This window comes from Siniperca chuatsi, linkage group LG2, assembly GCF_020085105.1.
Source record: "Siniperca chuatsi isolate FFG_IHB_CAS linkage group LG2, ASM2008510v1, whole genome shotgun sequence".
Classification (NCBI taxonomy): Eukaryota; Metazoa; Chordata; class Actinopteri; order Centrarchiformes; family Sinipercidae; genus Siniperca; species Siniperca chuatsi.
The window spans coordinates 19,449,261-19,476,196 of record NC_058043.1 but is presented as its reverse complement, the minus strand read 5'-3'; the positions used below and the strand labels follow the sequence as shown (position 1 = coordinate 19,476,196).

Below are 26,936 nucleotides of genomic sequence, written 5' to 3'. Positions count from 1 at the left end.
TCTATGCACCCTCTGCCTTTCCCCTCATCTTCTGCATGGTGGAAGAGACTTAACATAGAAACAGAAAAACTATGTGTGAACAAAGTAAAACCACTACCTCATCCAGATAGCTGATCACGGCAATATTGCAGATTACATGTTATTGATTCCTTAAAGACATACAATCTCCCTCTCTCTGTATCCCTTACACACACATATACACTTCCTTCTCTCAGTCTCCCTCTCTCCTTCATACAAACTTGCAGCCCGACAGATCACACCAACGTCCTACTTAATCCATGTCCCACCTCTGCAACCAAGTCCTGCTATTCAGATGGATGCAAGGAGGACAGAAACCTAAAGGGGAAAAAACAAGACAAAGCATGTGTATAGTGCAGTTTTTAGATATTTTGATTGTGTCTGGAAGAAAGCCACACATTTAGAAACATAAGACACATTTAAAATGTTTCATAATCATCTAGAATGTATCTGAACAGTTGTATTCATCAATATTTTAGAATCAGACAAGCAAAATCCTGTTATCCATTAACCCAGTGTAAGATACAGCATCAAACTGAACAAAATAAATGATGCACTCCAAACACACGCAGCACTGCAGGTAGGAGGCGAAGGATAAATTCATAGCAACAGACTAGCTTTTTTCTGTGTGTACCTCTGTTCATTGTTCTCATTTACTTTTCATCTTCTTGCTGTAGCTTGCTCTCCCTCTGCTTGCTTGCTGTGGGTAAGGAGGTGCTATACAGTGCACTGTACAGTCTGAGCCTATTGGGAACATGCTGCTGACTCAGCCCAAGCCACTGCATTCATCTATCTGCACTGCAGTGCTGTCTCTGCTCCCTCCCCCCCCGTTCCCTTATTCAGTGCGCCACCTCACACACACACACACACACAGAGGAGGGGGAAGCAAGGAAAGAAACACACACATGCACGCACACACATACACACCTGCTTTTACAGTCATTTCAGTGTTGTTGCACCACGACACACCAAGCCACATCAACTCAAAACAATAATCTTATTCAAGTATTATCAAAACATGAACAAATGTAATTTAGGTATTTCTAAGTTATACTGTGTTGTTGTTTCCAAACCTAAACAGACTGTAGTTTTAGCTGCTCTGTTTCTGTGGCTTTCAACCATTTTCTCTGCCATGTTTGTAACTTATACAAGCAATTTCAGTGATTATTAGCAAAAACCACAAACATCACCTTCTTTAGAGTGTTAAAGTGCACCATATCACTTAAAAATCGTAACCATTTAAATTCTCACAGCTATCACAGTAAATGAGGTAGTTAAACAGCCACTAAAACATCTACTGCCAGACATGGTGAAACATATTCTGTATGATAAAGTGACAGTCATTCATGTTATATCCAAAAACGACACCAGCCAGAGGTGTAACTGGAAGGCTGCTTTATTGTTTGGAAATAGATTCGTGCTCAAATGAAAATATTCTTTCACTGATTCTCATTTAATTGTCCCATGTGGTTGTGCAACACACGTCCTCTCTCTGACTGTATTAGTGGCAAGAAATTAATGACAGTCAAAAGTTGTTGTTTTTTTTTCAGTTAGCCTATTTTCAGGAAAGAAAAGAAATTTATCTCAGTCATGCTACAAAAGAATGGCCTCATACACCGATTGGTAAACCAACATTTGGAAATGAACAGAAGTGTAAAACAGAAGGCAAGCTGTTCTCTTACTAGCCCAAGAGCCAGTAAACAGAACACACAGAGAGAGCACTTGTACTACATGACTCTACAAGATGTTAGTCCAGACAGTCTAATCTAGGTGGTGAGTTTTCAGTTTACAAGTTAATTTTGTACTCAATACATCGTTTCTATCGTGCTCCGTTTTGATTCACTCCCTTGGGTTTTGAGATCCTCAATGCTGATTTTATTGACAGACTAAATAGGAAGCTAAAAAGGCACGTGCCGTTAAGAGATATTGCACCATAAACAAACACACAGACAGTTAAGACAACTAACCCTTAAATCATTAGATATATCATATCGAAAGTGACAGCAAAATTAAAGATCAACTCCAAACTGCAGCAGTGTGTTAAGGGGAAATATGGAGGAGGATTAGAGCTGAAACGAGCAAAAATTTGTCACACAAAGTGAGCTGTGGCTCATACTGGGGGTGGGGGTGGGGGCACACTGGTTAACCAGCGGTTGCCTGCAAAAGGCTATGAGTGTGTGCGTGTAAGTGTGTGTCTGTCTGAGTCTGTATATCTTTGTGTGTACATTGTAGGAAACTACGGGCAAGACAACTTCACACATGTACAAAAGGGTATGCTGGTAGTGCAATCCTCTCACCAATGCAGGCTCAACAATTCTCAGCAAGCAGCCAGTACACCACCATGCATTGTACGCTGGTACCCAGTAATGCAGACATCCTGGGCAGGCCAGAGTTTTGGTTATTCTCTGAACATACCACACAAAGAAAGAAGCATGATCAGTTACACTCTGTGGTTCTGGTATCACCTCAATGCAAGGAGTGGACAGGAGAGTATATATACTATATATATATATGTGGTAGAATATATATATAATATATATGTAATATAGTTCTGTATATGTATGTATTGATTTATACAGTTTTAAATACAATTTCTGCTTTTTAATATAGATTCTTTTAGCTTACTCCCCCCTCTTTTTTGTGAAAAGTGACTCAAAAAAATCTACTCCATCTAACAAATGTGTCACAGCCTAACAAGTGTGACAAGGGGTGTCAGCCGGAAGCCATTCTATTTACGGTTATTAATATTTAGTGTTAGATTAATAGCTGTAGTTTTTTAAGTAATCCTGTATTTACAAAAAACTACACATGCCGTTAAAATAAAATAATATATTACATTATTTATAGTTTCTTAAAAAGTCCATTCTTAGCTTTTGCAGTTTGTGCCGTATAGAACATATAGCCTGAACTGTATTCATTTTATTTTTTTCCCCGAATGGATGTTTGTGTCTGTTTTTTTTTAGGTTTCTTTCTGTAATACGCATCTGTATATTCATGGTGATCTTGGAGAAAATGGACGGCAGTAGCTTTTATGCTTATCATTCAGAGTTTTATTTGGTTCAAGTTAACACCCACACTGATTTTGGAGATCTCATGCAGCAACTGGACCATAGAACTTGAGAACGGATGAGAGTTATTCATAAACAGGAAGTGACATCACTGCACAACAGGAAGTGCAAAAGCGGTGGTGTGGTGCTTAGGCTCACAGTACCATAAGAATGCATCCAGTGCTCTGTTGGTTATTTGGTATTTGTTATGCAGTAGAGCAATATGAAGAAAAATGGCAAATGAGAGGCTCAGAGCACTTGTCGTTGTTGTTGTTAAATACTGAAATCTAGGGCCTATCCACTGAGCATGCCACTTCTGCTTCGGAACGAATTAAGTGTGCTGCTCAGACCAACATATCCCAATTCACTCTCATGACATCTCCTCACAGTGTTTCCTGTATCTGTGATTGCTATCGGGGTGAACATTATTATTTTGTTTATTTAAATTAATTTGGGACCAGACTACAGCCCATAATGACTTAACCACAAATGTAATCTGCTGTCAATATAAACGCCGCCATTACAAGCGAGCGAAATGTTGCTGTTTCACTGAGATGCTTCTAGCCCTATAATTCTAAGCGTCATAAGCAGGAAGCGTCAAACTGGCTCCTAACCGGGCAGCTGCCAAAATAAGGCAGCCAACCCGAGATCATTGTCCATCAATATGGCATAAAACTCAGAAGAGTAAAACATGATTTCATAAATACTCCCATCACATTCACTTGCATTTTGTTGCAGAGCTCATAGTACATCTATAATATCTCCTGAGAAAAAGGGATGAATTTTTCAAGCATTGCATACATTTCTAGGGTCTCTCTGTCTGATAATGACAGCGAAAAAAACTGAATGGGCAGGGCATACTTCACCCAATCCCACTCCATGGACAAAGGGCAACAAGGGATAACAAGGCAGATCTCTTTGGCTTCTCCACACACAATGTTCTCATCACCCACTCATAATTTTCTGTTTCTTGTTAAAATAGGATACTACTAACACCCGACAAATATGTTCCAGCACAAGACCATTGCCCTCGACATCATCTTAGATGTGGCTTATAAAAGTGTGTAAAATAAGACTCATTTCCCACCAAAACATGAAAATTACATCAGGGAATAAAAAACACACACACACACGTAAATAAGCTACATAACATCAAATTAAACTGAACAATAATCAAAGCTCTTCTCTGCCCTTTCAGAAATGCCTAACCACCCAAAGAGAAACATCAGCAATAGAAAGGAGTTTGCCATACCTGTGAAATCCCCACAAACCATTTATAACCAACAGTAGGACTCCCAAAATGCCCGCTCACGTAAAACTAAAGGCAGATGGTATGGAACATTACATAGGTGCATACAAATTATAAATATAAGCTTTTTAGTTTCAAAGTGTTGCGCCCTTGAAAACATTTCAGTCCAAATTAACAAACATTTCAGTCCCATGATACACACAGACATCCATTACCACATCTTACACACTCAAAATCTCCAGAGCAGCAAATAATTGTTTGGATTTCACCCACTGATCCACTATGGTGGTATTATTTACCAGCATACTCCATTCTTCTCTCTATAGAGGCAACAATTTAAACATATCGTCATTTGAAATGTGTTGAGTAATGAGATAAAAATTCGGATCCATTTTAGATTATCAACCCCCCATATCACTTATCTTTGTTAAACAAATTACTCTGAACTCTGAGCTTTCAAATTTTGACAATGTCTCGATCATACAGTCGAGCCACTGTTGTGGTCTGAGTATTAGTGTCTTGTGGACTATGATAATTCATGCAAGATTTCTGATCAAAACATGCCATCATGCAAGTCATTTCTATGCATTGAACAAGCACAATTATTTATGCATTTGTTTGGAAATCTTTCTGAGTAAATGTAAGCCCTTGGCCCGAGTTGACCCCATAATAAACAGACCCTTAACCAATTGGTGTGAAAGCCCATGTAAAAAAAGCGTTTTGATGTGGGTATAACAAAGATAAAATGAGTAGAAGAGTTAAGTGACATGGGCAAAATGTGGAATATTGTTCTTTTTTTGTCTGTTTGCATTTTTGCTGCTCAAATGAACAATTTCTAGCTTTAATAAAACGGAAAAGTATTTCCAACGCTCTCTGTCATTTGTGTCTTTCACTCACCAGTCATCCTTCTGTTTGCTCTTATAGCGTGAGCGTGTCATGTTGCTCCTCTATACAATTCAGTACTAAATGACACAGAACCACTCATTGGCTGCTTTAAGAGGACAATTTTTCAGCATCAAGCAGCATCCTTGTTTCCACTGTCTTCCATAGGAATCCATTACTTGCATCCAGGCGCTGAAATCCTTTAGTGTTTTTTCATTCTACCTCTTGGTGAAGAGTTACTTGTCTTATCGGTAGACCAGTGGTAAGTGAGCAATCTGCCTTTGAGCAGACACAGACATTTCCTTGTCTGTTTTTCATTTCCTTTTGTTAAGATCAGTAGTCCAGATACAACAATGTCACACAGTATGCTGAGTATGTTTGGTTTGACTGAAGTTCAAGAGTCTTCAAGCTGTAACAGACCAAGCTGCTTCCCTCTGCATCAATATAAGAATGTAAGTCTGTAAACAAAATTATTGAATATTATTTTTTCTGACTTGCAAATGAAATAATCTGTACATCTGTGTGGGTGAGTTTCCTCTCGCTTTGCTTGAAGTTACATTATTATATTTTTTATTGTTATTACTGTGATTATTATTCCAACGCTCTAACATTTAGATTCCCTGATGTCTTTTTGGTTTCTTCCTTTCTCTTTCCTCCCTCCCTTGCCCTCATTGTTGTCATCCTGTTTCTCCTTGTCAGGTTTGGTTACACTGTCATAAGAGGGCAGGGAGGCAGTTGAGGGAGTGCCCTCCTTCTTTTCTTGTTCCTCATTGTTCCCGCCATTCTCCACTTTGTTATTGGCTGGTTTGCGCTTACAGACGAAACCCCGCCTAGCCAGATAGGAACGGTAGGCCCTTTGAATGATTCTGGCTGACACATCCTCCTGCTTGCGCCTCAGGGTGGTGGTGATTGGCTCGTAAGAAACCTTGGAGGGATTGGCTGCCACAAAACGCTCCTCCATTTGTTGCCTCAACATGTCCAACTCGCCACTGTCACCCAGCACACGCTTGGTGAAGGCAAACAGGATGTCCAGGCAGTGGATGCGGTCGCCACTCACCATAGGCATGTCCATGGCGATCAGTTCAATGGTGTTGGGCTTGGGGACTCGGAGTGGGTGTTCAAGTGCATCAGCAAAGTCAGAAAGCTTGGCATAGGTGATGAACTGGGAGGCATCAGGGTCAAACTTCTCCCAAATCTCATAAAAGGTCTCAAAGTCATCCTCACTGAGTGGGTCGGCACTCTCCTCTGTGGCCACGCTGAAGTTCTCCAGGATGATGGCTATGTACATGTTGACCACAATAAGGAAAGAAATGATGATGTACATAACAAAGAAGAAGATGCCCACAGAAGGGTTGCCACAGTCTCCTGTAGCGGGGGTGCCAGAATTCTCCAGTAAGGGATCACAGTCTGGAGGGTAGTTAAGAATAGGCAGCAGCAGGCCGTCCCAGCCAGCTGACGTGGTGATCATAAACAGGATGATCATGCTGTTGCCGAAGGTCTCAAAGTTGTACATGTCATCAATTCCAGCCCCGTGTTTCACATAGCCAAAGTTGGACATGCCAAAGATGGAGAAAATGAACATAACCAGGAAAAGTAGTAGGCCAATGTTGAACAATGCAGGAAGTGACATCATTAGGGCAAACAGCAGAGTTCTGATTCCTTTGGCCCCCTTGATGAGACGCAGGATTCTACCGATACGAGCCAGACGAATCACCCTGAAGAGTGTTGGTGACACAAAGTACTTCTCAATCAGGTCAGCCAGGAACATTCCTGAAGTTAAAAGGGAGCAAAAAGAGACACAACATACGCTTGGTTAAAATATAGGGGACTTTAATAACTGAAACACTGACCACTGCCTGCTTTATTTGATACACATTAGACTACACGTAAGAACAGCACATTCATAGTTTTGTGCAAATTGAGGAAAAAATCTGGAGAACCAAAGAACACCCTATCAACAGTTTTTAAAGGAATTATTTCTTCTGTAGAAAGTAGTTGTGAATGAAAACTGTTCACAGTGAAGTCTGTAGATTATCCAGACTAAGGACATTGTTTCTGGATAAACACACTGCTCTTCATGGAGCCCCAAAACTGTCAAAAAAGCAGTAAAAAGTTATCAGACAAGTAAAATATATAACTGAATACATCTACAAATAATACTGTTATTGATATATTCAGTTAAGGCATTTTGACTAAGCTGATAACCTTTTACTGCCTTTTGTCTGTTTTGGAGCTTCACAGATGTTGAGTTTTTCAAATGTAATTGCTCAATGCTGTGAGCATCACAGTTGAAACTCCAATGAGCTCTATTGTATAGGGGGAGCAGCATAAACTTAGAGACAGATATCTCAAAAACAAAATAAATTGCATGGCTTCATACCACTTGAGGAAAGTGACAAAATATCTTTTGGGAAAGTGACCCTTTAAACCATCTCTGTGTGCTGTAGTGGATAAAGCCCACTTATATGGGCAATATCTGAGCTATTTCCAAGGACGCTGGTTCATACTTCTTTTCCCTTGCATAAATAACCCTTTTGAATACTTGCCCACAATTGAAAGGATGACCACAACCACATCGAAGATGTTCCAGCCGTTGGTGAAGTAGTAGTGACGCAGCGCAAAGAGCTTCAATAAAAACTCGCCAGTGAAGACCACAATGAAGAAGAAGTTGACCCAGTAAAGCACCTCCTCTGTCTCCCTTGACTGATCATCTGTCTCCACCATCATGGTGACCATGTTGAGGCAGATGAGGATCATGATGGAGATGTCGAACACCTGCTGCGTCACAAAGTCAAACACCATGCCTTGGATTTTGTTCTGAGGAGAAAGGAAGGTAGGGAATGGAAGAAGGGATATTAGGAGTCATTTTCTTAATCTTAATGTACACTTACAAACCTGCTTGGTGGTGAAGATAAAGAGTGCAAAACAATATTTACCTGAGGCCTGGGTATTGGTTTTTGCGGCTTCTTTGACCCTAGTTTCTTCATGGCATTGTAGTATTTCTTCTGTTCTTCTGTCATGAAGATATCCTGACCTCCAAAGTGAAGGGACAAAATCAATTTGGTTACAATCTGCAAGGATTTCGACCTCTCATTCCAGTACTAATCCAAATATAGTTTAACATAAGGGTTAATTTGACTATGTTTTGACAAGTGCAATACACAAAATGCTTCTTATATTTGATTACAATGTTCAGCTTCTAAGCTTAAAAGAATCATTTGATTTGACATTTTGGGAAATACACTTACTTGCTTTCTTGCCAATAGTTAGACCACTCACCACTCTCACATTTGTCCAGTAAATTATGAAGCTATTGCCTGCAGCTAGGTAGCTTAGCATAAAGACTGGAAACGGGGGGGAACCAGCTAGCCCAGCTCTGTCTAAAAATTACAAAATCCTTGTGAGGAAATGAGAGTGGTATCGATCTTCTCATCTAATCGATATAGAAAGCGTATTTCCCAAACTGTGGCACTATTCCTTTAAATCATCTACAAAACAGCTTGTTCTCAGAAGGTGAAAGTGAGGAAAATAAATCTTATCTTTTTCTTTTGTTGGTTGAAGTTATCAATGATGACACCAATGAAGAGGTTTAAGGTGAAGAACGAGCCGAAGATGATAAAGATGACGAAGTATATGTACATGTATAAGTTGTCCTCGTAGATAGGCTGGTCCTCCACCTGTAAAGGAGCAAGTGAAATTAGGTAATAAAACTGCACGTCGATCTGGAAGTCAGACTTTAAAACTTACTTTGCAAAAAGCTTACCTTTCTAGAATCTATTGCTGCGTACATAATGTCCATCCAGCCTTTGAATGTTGCCTGTCAAGTGTGCAAACACAATGTATGAGAAAACACTAGATGTCAGAGGAGAGAAACAAATGACAAGTGACAGCAAAGTTTTCTCACCACTTGCAGAAGTGCCAGGTATCCTGCACCCACATTGTCAAAATTGATCTTGACGTTTTTCCATCTGACTTCAGTGAAGTTTGCATTAATGAGTGCAAAACATTCTGTTCTGTTGTTGACGACATCAGGGAGGAAATTCTCTTCAGCTGTGTCATTGTAACAGTAGTAATACTTTCCAGCAAACAGGTTGACACCCATGATGCTGAAGATGAGCCAGAAGATGAGACACACCAGCAGCACATTCATGATGGAGGGAATTGCACCCACCAAAGCGTTCACCACAACCTGAAGAGAACAGCGAGGAAACAGAGCCACTGTAAGTTTGCAATCACACACTAGCTGCATGGAGATGTTCACACATAAGAACATCAACATACACATACATAGAAATGCACATTCTTTCCCTCCATTGGAGGCTCTGGGTGTGTTATCTGATTTCTTGGCACAAGATGAAGCCCATTACAATAAAATACTAGGGGGTGTGACAATACTGGCATCTCATGGTTTGGCACGACACTATTCCGAGTTCATGGTTTTATGCACTCATGATATTTTTTTATAGAGTTGGAGTGAAAACAAAATGTGACTGTCCAACTATGAATCAACATTGTTGTTATTGTCTTATCAGTTTTGGTGCAAAATGTGAATAATAGAATCGACTAAGATCTTTATCTATGCAAAAAATGAATGAAATAAAAATGTCTAGTTAACAATGTGCTCATGCAGATAAAAGGCACATGTGTGAACTTGGTTGGAGTAAGATTTTTCACCTTTGTTAGCCATACACCACGATTTAAGCATCTTCACTTTAGATTTGTGGAGTAGGACAAGGATGTTCTTGGCTATAAGCTTGTCAACATTTTCATGCAGCAGTTGAGACCTGACAGTTCAGTGTTAATGAATGAAACTTAATTGTGCCCTCTGGCATTCAGTTATAACTGATTACATTGCAATCCATTTTCAGCTCCACATCCACATTATCCCATTTTTGTGTTGCAATGTATGCCACAACATATTGTTACACCCCTATAAAATGCAATTACTCTTTACCTAGATATCTAAATGTTGTACCTAAGATTGTATGGATGTGTGAATAGTACACAATTATATATATATGTTCCACCATGTCAACAACTAACTGTAGCAGACAATAACTCTTTGTGTATGTATGTTGAGTTAGATCTGCAAAGCTAATGTGACTGATAATAAACTTGATGACAAGTGAATATTAATTTAATCTAAAGAAAACACATATTGCTGAGTTTCCCCAAACAATAACTGTGTATAACTGCTACAGGGTTACAAATATTGCCAAATGAGCATATCAGAATCAGAATCAGAAATACTTTATTGATCCCCGAGGGAAAACTCTTTTGTTGCAGAGTTTATATGAGTGTGACTTCAGTAAACTGTTCTTTAGTGAAGCAGTGTGGGCATGTTGGAACAGAAGCTATTGGCTTAAGGAGGACACCATACGAATGTGCATTTCCAAACACAGAGGTGTCATGGTAACATGTCTTAGTTTTAGCATTCTACCTAATAATGTAGAGAAAAAGCATCCATATGATCAGTTAATATAACTACTACAAAATGGTGATCATGTAAATCATGGTGATGACATTCACGGTGATCACTGAGAAGTGGTGAGCAAGGATGGCGAAGGGGAGGGGGAGTATGCAACCAGAAGTTTGTTGATCTTCCAGTGTGACAATGCCAAAGCCAAACTGTGATAAGATCAAATAACAGGACACTTGAGGCAGAGCGACAGTCAGGGGATGCTGAGCTTAGACACTGACCAGATATTTTTCTGCCCAGCAACAACCAGAGGCTAATCCAACCCATCACACATTAGAATAATGATCAGAAGAACCCAATTATCATTTTAGAAAGAAAATACGTCTTTCTCAGGCAAAGCTCACTACAGAGCCCTCCAGGGGTCACATGGTATCAAAATTATTGACGTGGAAACTGTGCACACAGTTAAGGACAGATTAATCAAGTGCGTACATACTATAAAACTGTAAAATAAACATGCACACACCATTTAATTGACCATGTGCACAAATTTCTATATCAATTTCTTTGTCTATCATATGACAACTGGGGGGCTCTGTAGCTCAGAAAACTTTAAATGGTATCCGTTTGCTTGCTCAAATTGTATAACTACATTAACCCTGTCCAGTGATTCACTTTAACAGGTTTTGTGTGATGGTTCATACCAACCTCTAGTTGTTCTCTCAGCTGGTACTGAATACTTCAGAGCTAAGTAATTATTATAACGTGTTGCATCATTCAGGTCAAAATCCCTGTTATGGTCTAGTGTTTCATAAGGAATGGGACAAATTTTTAAGGTGTTAATATTTTTAATGAATAAATCACCGGAATTTGCCTTAACATAGCACTAAATTTAAAATATATGAAATGAAATATGATAAATCAAATCAGATGTATTATGACCATCTGAGATGATCTGCATCCATGCAAAAAGCCTCTCATTGATAAAAGCGTTTACCTAAAAAAATTTCCCCTTAGAGACATTTTTTAAATTTTCTGTATTGCCATCTCTAGCATGCGTTGATGCTTTTATTTAAGTCGGCATGCAGAAGGACCAGCTGCCTGGTATCTTAGGTCTTACCCTCATCCCTTCAAAACGTGACAGGGCCCTGAGGGGTCTCAAGGCCCTCAGTGTCCTGAGTGATTTAATCGGGCCTAGATCGGAGTAGCCCAACGCATTAGCTATAAGGCTGACTATAGACACCTATACAGATAGGGACAGAAGGAGAGGGAAAGACAGAGGCAAAGGAAGAGAGGACCCACATAGTTAGAGGGGATATAGAGAGAAAGGTAGGCCCTATATATACTGTAAAGATGGCTGGATGGTTATATACAGATATATATACAGATATATATATATATATATATATATATATATATATATATATATATATATATATATATATATATATATATATATATATATATATATACACACATATATATAAGTACATATATAGTTTCTATATGTGTAAGTATATGTATCTATATAACATAAGGTTAAACAGGGGTTGTTACAATAGACAAAGGTCAATAAAGTGTACATGACCCAAGTTTTCTTTTTTATGTGTTTGTTTGCTTATGTTTGGTTTAGTTTGGCAAGCCAGTCTAGCGTGATAACCAGCTTAACAGCACAGTGAGCACACCTGGAAAGAAACTTGTGGTTGACACAGTGAGAGGGAGAGAAGATAAAGAGTCAAACGAAGGGAAAAAATTAGAGGAGAGATGTATTCACAGACACTAAATCAATGTGACACAATAATATACACACAGTACACAGTACAAAACAGTACAGTTTCCACACCAGAGAGCATCTTACTTAAAGAGGGGAGAGAAAACGCAGAAGGTTGAGGACAACTTTCAGGGTTAGAAGAGAGAGGATAACCTGTGAAAGTAGGAGTCCCAACACAGCACACAAACCTTACCCTGGACCCTCAAACACCGACCCCTCAGTCCCTCTCGACAGCTGCACAATGTCTCTCTTAAATTAAAGAGAGACACAGTTATAGGCACCTGCTGTGAGAAAGAGGACAGGTCAATATTAGGGTAGAGATTTGCATGATAAGTCAGGATAAGTTATCTGCACAACACATGGGCCAACTGAGAATACATTGAGATTTCTGCATATTTGAGGTTTTCTATTGGAGAATTATATGAGGGGTTTGACAACCACTGGATCCCACCACATAACCTGGAGAACTTGACTCTTCCGTCCTCTATAACGAGCTATATCCATGAAATTAGGTTTCTAACAATAAATGGGGGAAATAAGATACTGTCTTCATTTCTATTTCAGAAGAGAGAAGCCAACTCATGTCATGATTTCTTACTTCTTTGGTGACAGTTAGAGTCCGAAAAATACTTAACTTTTTTTGGGTCAATAAAGATATTTGGAAATATATCATTCTGATGACAATATATTGGCGAGTAATACTTTTATATAATAAATAATGCATTCCAATATGACAAGACCATAGACTAAAATCTAAGGAATTACAATAGAGTTGGATCAACACCTCCATTGTGCAGTCTGAACAACTCATGATAAGATTCACAAAGGCAATGTCAGCGCCTCTGTCCATCCAACTCCTTGATCCAGAACAGGACATTTTTAGACGTTCTACTGGCCAGGCTGCCCTGAAATTTGGTATCCACTGATATCGTAGAAAAGGTTTCAGTCGTAGTCATCTGGACACTGTTTTCAGAATCAAGACGTTTCGGCTCCCATCCGGAAGTCATTCTCAATTGTGAAGGATCCGGATGGGAGCCGAAACGTCTTGATTCTGAAAACAGTGTCCAGATGACTACGACTGAAACCTTTTCTACGATAGAACACTCCTGGACGAATGAGGGACTACACCGTCCTATCCACTGATATCCGCAGTCCCAAGACGATAAATCCTAATGATTTTTGTTGACCACCTGACCTTTTGTGTAGCACCCCCATCAGGTGAAAATTTACCCTTGGCTATGAAATGTAACTTTGGTCCATGAAAGGTATCTGAAAAACTAAACTATTTCCATGAAAGTTTTCCCTGGATATTCATGGTCCCCTGAGGATGAATCCAGATGTTTTTAAGACAGCCTGACCATTCCTCTAGTGCTTGGTTTTGGTCTCTATAGCTAATTTCCCCCTTTATGACAACTGTGAGGGTGGTGAATTTGTTTATAACTCACCCACTTAAATTATATTAAGGCTTGAAGTTACTTAAGAGCATGGCCGCTTTGAGGGACAGGTGGGTGCCCTACCAGGTGGTTAGCCGCCGAGGCTTCATTCGGCCAGCCTCAGCTCCACCTGTTTGCCCATTTTTGGAGTCGGGGACTGCCAAGATGGTGACGGCCGGAGCCGCCGGGAGCCGCCCACTTTGAGCTTCACAATGGCTCTTCAGTGTCACGGACACTACGTCTATGTTTTATACAGTCTATGCTTAGGACCAACAATAATCAGTAGACATGAAGAAGTAGAAGTTTGTGACATGCTGGACACGATCGATAGCTATGTATCGATAGCCTATTATTATTTATGTCCAAATACTATAACTGTCACTGCCACAATTATGGCAGAAACCCCACAGAAGTTAACACTTAGAAAGAACAATCTATTCTTCATAGTGATTGTAAAAATAATAGTGATTATAAAAATAAATATTAAATAGGCAAAATCATATCCTTTCATCAATAATTTTGAAAAATGTAAAAATGTTATCAGACAGAAATCATTCAAAATAATATCATGTTATGTCTCTTTAATGCATAATAGACCTACTTGCTTTTAGATAACTTGGTTTAATTGCTTTATTAATTGTATTACTGAATGTTTTCTTCTGTAACTGTAATACTGTATGTTTGATCCTATGTATTTGTTCATCATGTGGAAATGAAACAAAATCAACAAAGCATCTGAGCCTGATTGAGCCATGTATTTGTGTAAGCCACAGGATGTCTCCATTGATCAAGTATGTCGCACTAAGCTCTAATAAACTCCCACACGCTTGTGGTCTTGGGCACTGTGGCAGTCACTGGAAACACATCACACAAGTAGGCACTTGATTACTCCCAAATACCGCAAGTGTGGGTTTTGGGAACCCACAGACAAGTTCAGAAAACCAACAGGAAGCCAACATACATTAGTGCATCCTTATCATGTGACATCATGGGACATTGTCACATGATAAGGATGTTAATTTTGAACGACGGTGGAAAATTGGTGTTCAAGGGATAATGGACAACTTACCAACCATGACTTAACACAACATAAAACACATCATCAAATACATGTAAGAGGATTAGGACAACAAGAACAAATATGAGTTCTAAGATTAATTTCATTTTCTGAGAAAAAATCTGAATTATAAGAAAAAAAGTCAGAGGCTGTATTTGAAATTGTTCACTAATAATTTAAACTGTGTAGGCAAATTGTAAGTCATAAACAAACTTGTAATTAGTAACCATCTACATTTTGCATGGTGGCATAATTTGAGTCAGGCACAATTATTTTCACTTGGGAATTCAGACACTACAAAATGGCAGACACACAAAATAGTGGACTGTGCTGTATACTCAATAGTCAATCATTTTTGACACCGCAGGACTCTTTTCTCACAATTTTTTTTTCGAATTCTGAGATAAGTCTCTGAACTTCAATAATTTTTTACATGGCCCTATTTCTCCTCAGTTTATGACAATAGCACAACATTTAAAGACACCATAAAATTACACCTTTAAGTTCCTGGAAAAGTGTCACTTTCTGGAAAGCAGTGAATATTTCACGATGACCTCATCGTGCACTGATAAGTATGAACATAATATCCTGCCCCTGTGCTTATCAAATAGAACTGCCTTTCTCTTCTCAACTGATATACCCTTGGCTTGTGGTAACAATTAACATATGCTGTTTTATGTACCACCTCAACTTCCTGTTTCAGCAGGAAATACATCACATTAAGTGTACAGACAGACAGAACATGGCGAAGCTGCCAGACGCCACTAACACCTCCTACAATCAGCTGCTTGTGGAAAGATCAATCATGCTGTCAATCCAAATGCAGTTCAGTGCTTGCTACTGTAGTTGTTAGTTTAGTTTCACAAATGACACAAATCAGTACAGAAGCTACGTCTGAAGTGAGTTTTATGTCAGCAGCAAAATAACAAGTGGTATTTAATGAACGTCACATGTGATTGGTTACCGCACCATGATTTTCCACCTTTCCAGGTCACAGGTCTTAAAGCATACCTTTAAGCATACCATGTAATGTATATTTTCCTTTTTCAAAGGCAGACACAGGAAGAAATTCAAGTGCAAAACTCATCACGCACAAATGACAGAAAAGGACAAACCATATGTGTGCAATTGTCAGGTGGGAAAACACTGAATGACTCAGCAGTCCAGAGCTAGACAGGAGCTCTGAAACATAGCAGGGTTTATAGATATTTTCTGTGTCAGGGCTGCTGTTAAGTGACACCCTGGTAATGGTGGGCTATGACACTGACACGGAGCACTGTGAGGAAAACATAGTCCTCTATCAATTTAATAGTAATATCACATTATATGTCGACTTTTACTGTCTAAATTTCTGTAAACACTGGTGTTTCTACTCCATACCAATGCCCCCATTTTTAACAGTAACATTTAAAGTTGCAGCATTTTGCTGACTGTGAATGTGGTTCACAGAGCACTGCAGCAGAGCCTGGATATCACATAGGAAATAAATAAAATTTGTCTCTCAAGCTGTGGCCCATTAATACTTTGTTACATATGATACAATAACATTATAGTCTAATATTGACCCAAAAGGTACTCAAAAAAGTACACACTAGGTTATCAGAACTGCTTAGATCTCCAAGGTTTAGTTCAAGGAATAGACCGTGTGTTTAAGATCCTGGGCCATTTGGTCAACTTCTGCAGTACAAAAAAATCATCCATGTTTCCCCAATAGACAATTTGCTCTGGGGAGTCAGGCTAATGCAGTAGGCATTATCCAAAATGTAGAGACCATTTTTGTGATAAAATACTATCAATGTTTTTTATTATCTAACCTGTACATTTAAAAAGAATACTGTCATCACAAAGTTCAGTGTGACAAGCTGAAACCTGAGTGACAAATGGATATCAGTTGGAGTGAGTAGATGATTTCTTCTAAGAGGTTTAGCGGGCTAAATTGTATGGAGTGGCAAGAAGAATTTATTGGTCAACTCTGACATGATCTCTTGGCGTGGAACAAATCTAGTACTGAACAATATTTGTATGTTTTCTTCTGTCAACCTTTCACATGTCCATGTATTGACAAAATGCACTGAAAACTCTATGTTGTCTGTGTTTTCTTCAGAATAAAAAAGACACTTTTTTGAAATGGTATGAATTTACTTACATCCACAATGAAGAAGTCTAACCAACACCAGGCATTAGTGAAGTACTTGACAAAGCCGTAGGCCACCCATTTCAGCAACATCTCCAGGATGAAGATATAGGTGAAAACCCGATCAGCATACTCCAGAATGATTTTGATTGTCTTCCTCTGCTCAATGTACACATCCTCAAAGGCCTAAAGAGCATCAGAGAATCATCACATAGACAATGCCTTCACTGATCTCTTTCAGCATATAACATTGATACATTACACATGTTGATGTTGCAAATAAGTAAACTGTAAGGTAAGCCACACCTTACAGAGTTTTGTTTAATGTTTGATTTCTACAAAACTGATAAAAACATAGCAAGACAAATGGCATGAAATCTTTATCAACCGATACTATTGTATGTATATGAGGTGTTTTTGAATTTCAATGAAGAATGGCAGACTTGGATTTTTACTGTTCTAAAACAGGTGTTGACGCAGTAAAGGAAAACTAGTTAATAAAGTAAAAATTTTGCCAAATCAAACTAGACTGATCTTTCCTTCAGCTCTTCTAATCTTTATTCTTTAAGTGTTTTGATTTGGCCACAGTCCTTCCCCCTCCAGAAAGCTGCAAACCTAAGCTGGATTCTGCCGGTTGAAAGGTTGGTGCATTACAGCACTTTGCTGTCCATTAACAACAATCATATCAAGAGCAGTTGCAGAAGAAAAGCAGGAGATGGTCTTGCTTGTGCACATCCTAATGAGATTCACTATCTCTAAATGAATGCCACATTCTTGTTTTATTTATTCAAGAATGTGGTCCGGGCCAGAACCCAACCTCCAGTCTCAACATCAAATCTGAACCAGCACAGACTTTTTAAGATGGCTCTTCTGAATGTAAGATCCCTCTCTAACAAAACGTTTATTTTAAATGACTTTATCTCTTCCACTGAGTTAGACTTTATGTTTTTAACTGAATCCTGGCTACATCCTGGTGATCACAGTCAGCTGGCTGAATTGTGCCCTCCTGATTATGACTGCTTTAGTTGCCCTAGGGTCTGTGGTCGAGGTGGGGGCCTTGTTACTGTCTATAGGAAGCATTTTAAGTGTGACCTCATAGCTTGCAATGATTTTTCCTCCTTTGAAGTGCTCATGTTTAAACTTGGTGGCCCCCTCCCAGTCATATTTGCTATTATATATCGCCCCTAAAACCAGCTGGCTCCTTCTTGTTGGAACTCCCTGAGTTTTTATCCAGTCTTGTGTTAAATTATTATAGAATTGTTCTTTGTGGTGACTTTAATATTCACGTTGATGACTACTCTAATGCCCTTGCTGCTGATTTTTTAAATATCACTAACTCTTTCAACTTACAACAACATGTGTCTGGCCAAACTCATTCCCGTGGCCACACCTTAGACCTAGTCTTTACTTTGGGCCTGAAAACCCCATCTGTGGAAACCAGGGACATGTTTGTATCTGATCACCTATGCATTGTTTTCAATTGTGAATTAGAGGCTGCCAGTTCTGTCTTATCCCGCTCTAAGTACACACGCGTCCTTAATGAGCATAGTGCCTCAAAATTCTGTACACGGTTCAATCCTCCGGGCAGTGTGTTTCCCGATTCCTCCAACACCAACGATTTGGTTGATTATTTTAACTACCAGTGTTCTTCAACATTAGATCTCATAGCTCCTCTTAAAAATAGACAAAACTCAAAGACTAGAAAACAGCCATGGTTAAATGACAGTATTCGTAGCTGTAAAAAGAATTGCAGAAGAGCAGAACGCAGATGGAAGAAATCACGTCTCCAGGTCCACTTTGTGGCCATGAAAGAGTTATTACGCCTTTATAATAGGATGGTGAAGGATGCAAGAACATGTCATTTCTCTGCACTTATTTCTGCCCATCAGCACAACCCCAGATTCCTGTTTAAGACTGTGGATCAGTTAGTTAACCCTGCCTCTCCTTGTGCCCCTGCTGAGTGTGATGCTGATTGTGAAAAGTTTCTTTTGCACTTTGCTGGTAAGGTGGAGTTCATAAGATCTGATATCACCCCCAATCCTGCCTTTTTAAATGTGGATCACCCGCTCAGGGATTCTTTGAGCAATTTTTCTGCTGTTACTCTGCCCGAACTCGCAGACATCATGTCTCTTATGAGAGTATCCTCCAGCCCTCTGGACAAAATCCCAACTAGGTTTCTATTGGAAGTTATGGATTGTATTGCGCCCCTTTTACAAATTATTTTTAACAGCTCGCTGTCTACTGGCTGCGTCCCTGATTTCTTTAAAACAGCTTGTGTCCAGCCAGTCTTAAAAAAACCTGGGCTTGATCCCACCCTCCTGGATAACTACCGCCCAATATCCAAATTGCCTTTTATTTCGAAGATTCTCGAAAAACTTGTATCTAAGCAGCTCCTTGCTGCTGTGGAAAACAATAATACCTTTGAAAAGTTCCAATCTGGCTTTCGTCAACACCACAGCACTGAGACAGCCCTTCTCAAAGTCACTAATGACCTTTTAATGAATGCAGACGCAGGCATGTGTTCAATTCTTGTGCTGTTGGACATAAGTGCTGCCTTTGATACAATTGATCATGGCATTCTTTTAGACAGACTGAGGCACTGGGTGGGCATATCTGGAACTGCACTAGACTGGTTCGCATCTTATCTGTCCAATAGGAAATTCTGTGTTAGCATATAATAACTTCAAGTCATCCTTTTCCCATATCAAGTATGGTGTGCCTCAAGGTTCAATTCTGGGACCAATATTGTTCTCCTTATACATGCTTCCCTTGGGTGATGTAATCCGCAGACATGGTATTTCTTTTCATTGTTATGCGGATGACACACAGTTGTACCTCCCTGTCAAGCCCACTGACCTTAGTACGCTGAGTTCTCTGCAGGACTGCCTGTCTGACATAAAAAATTGGATGTCGATAAATTTTCTTCAGCTCAACTCAAATAAAACTGAAATCCTTGTTATTGGGCCCCAACACATCACTAAACAAATACTGCCATCCACTGGTAACCTGTCACAACGTATCAAGCCTGTTGCACGAAATCTTGGTGTCCTGTTTGATAGCAATTTATGTTTTGAGCAACATATCACTAAGCTTGTCCAATCATGTTTCTATCACCTCAGAAACATTGCAAAAATACGATCTATTTTAAATCTTAGTGATGCAGAAACTGTTGTGCATGCTTTTATCTCCTCACGCCTTGATTATTGTAACAGCCTGTTCACTTGTCTTAATCAAAAAGCTCTGACACGACTGCAGACTGTACAAAACTCAGCTGCTAGGCTGTTAACCAGGACCAAGAAGTACGACCACATAACACCTGTTTTAGCCTCTTTACACTGGCTCCCTGTTGGTTTTAGGATTGATTTTAAGATCTTGTTGATTACTTTTAAGGCTCTTCATGGCCTGGCCCCAGATTATATTTTAGACCTTGTAATCCCTTATGAACCTTCACGTAGTTTGAGATCTTCGGGCAGGGGTCTCCTGTCTGTTCCTGAGTCCAGGATGAAAACTAAAGGGGACAGAGCTTTTGCTATCAGGGCCCCGAGGCTCTGGAACAACTTGCCTGAAGAAATTAGGTTGTCTGAGTCAGTGTCTTCGTTTAAATCTCGTCTCAAAACACATTTTTATCTGAAAGCATATCCTGATTTTACGTGAACTGGCTGTTTATTTTACTGTTTATTTTATTGCTTTTCTGTATTTCATGTGTTTTATTTCTTTATATTTTGTCATTCACTGTGTTATTTTATTTTTCTTGTTGTGAAGCACTTTGTACTTTGTTTTGATAAGTGCTCTATAAATAAAGTTTTATTATTATTATTATTATTATTATTCTGTATTTTTTTTCTTCTCAGTTCACATGTTATCTCTTGCATTTATCATAATGTTGTAATAATAATAATAATAATTAGAAGCGCTAATAGTGGCATTAGTATCATGAGTGGGAACACCCATACTTGTGTGTGTGCTCTTACCAGGGCTCCACTGCTGAGCAGGATCATGAAGATGATGAGGGTTTCAAACCAGTTGTGTTCTACAATCAGGTAGCAGGTCTTCCTCAGGAACCACCAGTGTTTCCCCCAGCCGTGAGTGATGGGAACATCACAGCACTTGTATTTGGCCACACATTCTGTATGACAAATAAAAACACAACTGTTGATATAGAACAGAAGAGACAGATGCATAATACTACTAAGGACATAGTGGACAATGTATCAAAGTGCCATTAATATAGTATGTACAATGTTAATAATAATTCCTGTCTGTTCATTGTTATTATTTACCACAAAGTTAGATAATAAACACCACCTACCATCTGTCCAGCAGGCATCTGGGTCAAGGTACTCCTCCACTACCTCCACCACTGCCACCTCCTCCACATCAGGCTTGATGTCTATTGTGCTGCCCTCAGACGAACTGGTGTCATCCAACTAGGACAAAGAGAGGACCAAAGAGATCAGTTCTACCTCTGACTTTCTCTCTGAACATTAGAGGTTCAGCAGTGAGAGCTGAAAGCATATGGATATGGCACAGTGCCAGTACAGCCATTATATTAATGGGGTTTATATGCATGACATGATTTATTCCTTGAGGTAAACATTTTGTAGCCATGTAGTGCAGCTAGGTCTCCCTCTGCCACCCCCTATTCTGCAGTTATTAATAGATTCACAAGGAAGTAATTAAACTTGACCAGTGATTGATTGCACTGGTAATGATGGTCATTGTTATACATGTATAAATATAGATTTTCAGTGATGAAGGATTCATTTATTTGTAATGAAAGAATTAAACAGATGCTTGTACAAGCACAGTCAAACAAAATGGTCAGTTCAATAAAAAAAGGAAATCTGTTGTGATGAAAAATACAATTAGTATATAAAATGTATACCAAGTATACTTTTGGTGCCTATTACTGTTTTGTTAACGTGTTAGAATAAAAATTGCTCTGAATATGAATTTCAGAGTTGCAAGGTAAAGAGGAATGTTAAAACCATGGTTTTAAGTTCACCTGTACCAATAAATCATGTCATATCTTAACAATAGGTCAAGGTGAGGCAGGGCAAACTAGTGAAACACCAGCATAACAGCAGCCTTATTGCAATAAAGTATACACACACTTGTGCACATGCAGACACAGACACTCAGCCAACTCAATTCACTAGAGAATGATACTGCACTTTATAATCTTAAGTCGTCAGCAAAGGACCGCATTCACACTCTCTTCTACGCCCTCTCTTTTCTCTTTCTCTCTACCAAACAGCCAGATGCATCCCTGCTTTTCTGATTGGCTGTTAGCAGCTCTGTCTGTGTCTACTCCCTGCAGTGTACCCCTTGGCTGGCTGTGGTGCAGGAAAGATTGTTGTGTGGTTGGGTGAGGGAGCCCAGTGGAATATGAACCTGGTGCAGGTACAGTAGTGACGCTGCTGCATCATCTCCTTTCTTCCTACTACAAACCAGGTCAAGGTGACCCACGCATCAGACTTCTCGACAGGCTTTGGGTCCCTTCTCCCACATTTGTACTATACAGTAGACGGTATGTTTCTCTGTCTGTCGGCTTGTCAGGACTGCCTTTGTCTCTGTCTGTATGCAGGGTCAGCGCTCAGGCTCAGTGTTACAGCCTCATGTCTAAATGGATGTTCTGAAATGTCAGGTAAACGTCCGTGTGGCAGCTCACAACCAGTTCTGCTTAATGGATCAAAAGATGCCTACATGGGCACAAACAAACACACATTTACACACATGCACTCTGACTTATTATACCACCTTATATTACATGATTAAGTCACCTTTTAACTGCATTGTGGAATTTGTTTTGACCATGTTAAAATCGGATATTCAGAAGCTAAATTTCTAACCTTGTAAATAAATTATTAACACAAAGTCCACAGCTATGGGATATCTCTGAATTGGCCCAGATCTCCAATAAATAGTGTCCAAAGTAAAACTACCACATAATCTCCCTCCATCAAGCAATAATTTACCCAAACTATCAGGAAACTCTTAAGCAAGGACAACAACACTGCTATCTCTCGGCTAACATCTCTCCTCCATTCTCACACTCTTACCAGTCCTTCTTACTCACATCTTTACTGTTCTCCACATCCGATTCACTGCTGAAGTCTTCCGTATTGAGGTTTTCAAAGTCCGACTCGCCAACAGCGATAGGAACACAGACAGTGAGGTTGGGATTGTGGATGAAAGACATGTAGTCCTCATCAATCATATACTTTCCCACACTGCTCCCAATGCCGCTGGTGGTGCCATTGCCATTTTTAGCATAGTCCAGTTCACGGTTGATGTCCACTGTATGGTTTGCAATGCAGTTGAGCTTCTTCTCGTACATTTCATCCAGTGGCTTCTGTTCATCCTCTATAGGCTGCTTGTCAGAGTGACAAAATAGAACAAACAAAAAAGGCTACTAGATAACAAGAATGCCATCATAGAGCTGTCTAAACACACATTCATAAAACAGCAGTTATAGTTCAACAACCAAGAATTAGTCATGCATATAGATGTTTAATTATAATTATATGGTACCTTCTTCAGCACTGTAGCTACAAAGACCCGCATGTTAGCCTTGAACCAGGCAATCCCTTTCTTAATTCGGGCAACCGCAAGCTGGAGGTTGTTAGGCTCACCATCATCATCTGTGGCAGCGAGGTTGTCCGCACTGAATGAGCTCAGCAGCAAGGCCAGGAACAGGTTCAGCACCTCAGAAAAAAACACCACAGAAGCTGGAACCCATGCACTCACAGTAAATGGATGGTTCACAACTGGGAAACTTCAGCGGGCTGCTATCATTCAATAGCATCTACCCTATGTAATCTTTGTCTTTTCTTACCACCAGGTTTCCGATGACCATGACCATCATGAAGACGGTGAGGCACATGGTCTGTCCTGCCACCTCCATACAGTCCCACATGGTCTCAATCCACTCCCCACACAACACTCTGAACACAATCAGGAAGGAGTGAAAGAAGTCATTCATGTGCCAGCGAGGCAGTTCACAGTCCTGGGCGATCTTACACACACAGTCCTTGTAGCTTTTGCCAAACAGCTGCATGCCGACCACGGCAAAGATGAAGACGATGATGGCCAGCACCAGAGTCAGATTACCCAGAGCTCCCACTGAATTACCGATGATCTTGATCAGCATGTTGAGGGTGGGCCACGATTTGGCTAGTTTGAACACTCTTAACTACAAGAGAAACAGGAAACGGGATTATTCCACAGTTAGCCATATTAGGACAATTATCTAAAAGTGGTTGGATTTGAACCACTGACTTATATGCTTTAATTTAATTTTAAAGGTCATATGAAGCAAATGTACTGACTGCCAACATGTGTATGCCATGTAGTCTGGCACAGGCACAAGATATAGACATTAAGAGGTTTTACAGTTTTAAGATAAGTGTTTATTGATCCCCAGACGGGATATTCGGTATCAAATAATTTTATCAAATAAAAAACACATTTGTAGGATACACAATCTAATGATGGTTAACTAGTTATAGAAGCTCTTTCAAGGCTTAAACTCAGCCTTGATTTGGAGTTTTAAAGAGAGAAATTTGATGATAATAAAGAGAAATCAGCATTATGCAAAGTGTGGTAGTTAAAAGAATAACTAGAAAGAATATTTTTCTAATCAGTCTTTTCAGCCTGACAGCCTGTACATGAGGGCCAGAAGAGGTAAACAAATGTTGACATCCCCGTCTCTACTCTCTTCCACTTACCAAGCGGAATGACCTGAGCACTGACAGACCTTCCACATCAGCCAGTCCCAGCTCAACTAAACTCAGAGTCACAATGAAGCCATCAAAGCAGTTCCAGCCTTCCTGGAAGTAGTAGTAGGGATCCATGGCAATCAGCTTGGCAAACATCTCCCCGGCAAAGATGCCTGTGAAAACCTGTAGACCCACACAGCATATCACGTTAAGTTCATGAGTTTTTAAAATGATAATTCATTTAATTAAAATTCAATTGAATTTTTTTTTTTTATTGGATCCACATCGCACTCACTCTATAAATCTGGGATTCAATTTTCCCACAAAATCAAATGTAATTAAAGGTCCCATGAAATTGATATATTTCATGGTGAAACAATGGAGTTTCATGGTGAAACAATGGAGTAGCATGGTTTCAATGGTGAAATTTGACAAAAAATCTTAAATCTTTCAAATTACTAAAAAATCTCCAATAATAATAATAATAATAATAATAATAATAATAATAATAATAATGGCATAATGCCACTAATGGCAAACATAAAAAACAGCAATATTTCCTCATTCTAGGAAGTCTAGTCTTAAGGGAAAATTGAGTGCAGAACGATAAAACTGTCTTGCTAACATTGCATTTATTTGATGTAGTGCTGATTAAAAATGGATTGGGATTTGCTTAGAGTGAGGACTCTTCTGACAGGGCAAGGTCAGAGCAGTGGCACCGTGTTCCAGCAGAAGAGAGCTGTAGTATTCTGAGCCTTTCCCATATCGTCCACCCAACAGCTAATCATGTGCCCAATCAGTGCTGCAGAGAACACCCAATGATTCATACTGCACCATCCATCACGTTGATTCCTCTGACTTCAGTTCCTGTTTCACTCCTGACAGCATGCCAATCCCTATGACCTCATTTCCTGTCTTAGTACTGACACTGTGCCAATACTGCTGCCCTCAAACAGCTGTGCTATGGTGACATCTGACAGCAAGGGCAGCACACAGACAAATCAAAATGTCTGCTGTACATTTGGTTAATATGTACTCTGCCAGTGCTGGACAGATCAGTGGCAAGCCTTATTATTATGACTGCTATTTTGTGTGAGTGTAAGAAAGAGAGAGAGAAAGAGAGTGAGTTGAGTAGACACAAGCAGGATGCAACAGAAGCAGAGTGAGAGTTTGGGGAGCAGGCTGGCTGGCTACATTAAAATGGAACTAAATCTTTAATGAGACCCCATCAGAGTCCTATATACACTATGCATGTGTGTATTCTTAAGTGCACATACCAAAGGATGCATTGATGTAGTGGTTTGAGGTTATGTAGGTGTGGCAAAACCTGCAATGCTTCTATAACTCATGAGAGAGGCAAAGAGGTTCATGCAGGCATAAAAAGGCACAAATGGAAGTGGTACAAGAAAGGACAAAAGTAGTTTCTCACCAGGTTGCCAACAGCTAGGACCCCCTCAAACTGTTCAGTCATGGGGTAGTGCTCCATGGCCATGAAGAGGGTGTTGAGGACAATACAGATGGTGATGGCCAGGTCAACAAATGGGTCCATGACAATCAAGTAGACTATGTGCTTGATTTTCAGCCACATGGGAAAGCACTCCCATATAAGGAAGATATTGGCAAACTTGTACCAACAGGGAGGACACTTCCTCTGAGACTCCTCCAACTCTGCAGGAAGCGATAAAGAAGAAAGAAAACCAAAAAAGGTGAGAAAAACAAAACAGTTAGAAGTGAGTGCCTAAAGTCACACAAGCAAAATATTTCTTTCCAAATTTATTGGACCATAGATTTCCTGGTGCGTAACAGACACCATCTCTATCTGGATGCCTTGTCTGCATGAGGAAAATGTTAATTTGAGGTGTAATTGCAAACAGTATTTAGTGCAACATCTAGACCACAGTTGGCTTCAACTGTGATCATATCTCAGTCAGGTGAAAATTAAATGCAACTCGTACAACTTGCTAAGGAAGGAAACATGTGCACTGTCTGTACCCTCTATCAGTGTGTTGGTGACTACGCTCATCTGACTGTTGGCACGGTCCTTTCCTTTGAAGGAGGAGTTGAGCTGATCCACAGATACCATGAGAGAGCCAGAGTGCTTCTTCTTAATCTCCACGTCAGTAGTCTGTACTCAGAGATAGACACAATGTCAGTCAGACATAGTATTCACATGAACTCACAAACATCACACATTAAAACTCATGC

The 26,936-nt window shown here is 39.7% G+C and overlaps 1 protein-coding gene across 6 annotated transcripts in view; it reads right to left on the bottom strand.

Annotated features, from left to right (window-relative positions):
• Positions 1–1,398: 1,398 nt before the first annotated feature.
• Positions 1,399–26,936, bottom strand: part of scn8ab (sodium channel, voltage gated, type VIII, alpha subunit b) — a 55,332-nt gene continuing 29,794 nt past the window's right edge. For all 6 annotated transcript variants that reach the window (XM_044177954.1, XM_044177978.1, XM_044177946.1 and 3 more), the window contains 16 exons: positions 26,724–26,856; positions 26,161–26,399; positions 24,741–24,914; positions 23,849–24,205; positions 23,545–23,718; positions 23,090–23,383; positions 21,320–21,437; positions 20,982–21,136; positions 17,023–17,196; positions 11,736–11,858; positions 9,101–9,385; positions 8,960–9,013; positions 8,736–8,873; positions 8,133–8,237; positions 7,743–8,013; positions 1,399–6,966 (listed from right to left, as the gene is read on the bottom strand). In XM_044177954.1, the coding sequence (XP_044033889.1) occupies positions 5,801–6,966; positions 7,743–8,013; positions 8,133–8,237; positions 8,736–8,873; positions 8,960–9,013; positions 9,101–9,385; positions 11,736–11,858; positions 17,023–17,196; positions 20,982–21,136; positions 21,320–21,437; positions 23,090–23,383; positions 23,545–23,718; positions 23,849–24,205; positions 24,741–24,914; positions 26,161–26,399; positions 26,724–26,856 (3,960 nt within the window). In that variant the 3' untranslated portion in view covers positions 1,399–5,800. The remainder of the gene's footprint in view (positions 6,967–7,742; positions 8,014–8,132; positions 8,238–8,735; positions 8,874–8,959; positions 9,014–9,100; positions 9,386–11,735; positions 11,859–17,022; positions 17,197–20,981; positions 21,137–21,319; positions 21,438–23,089; positions 23,384–23,544; positions 23,719–23,848; positions 24,206–24,740; positions 24,915–26,160; positions 26,400–26,723; positions 26,857–26,936) is intronic.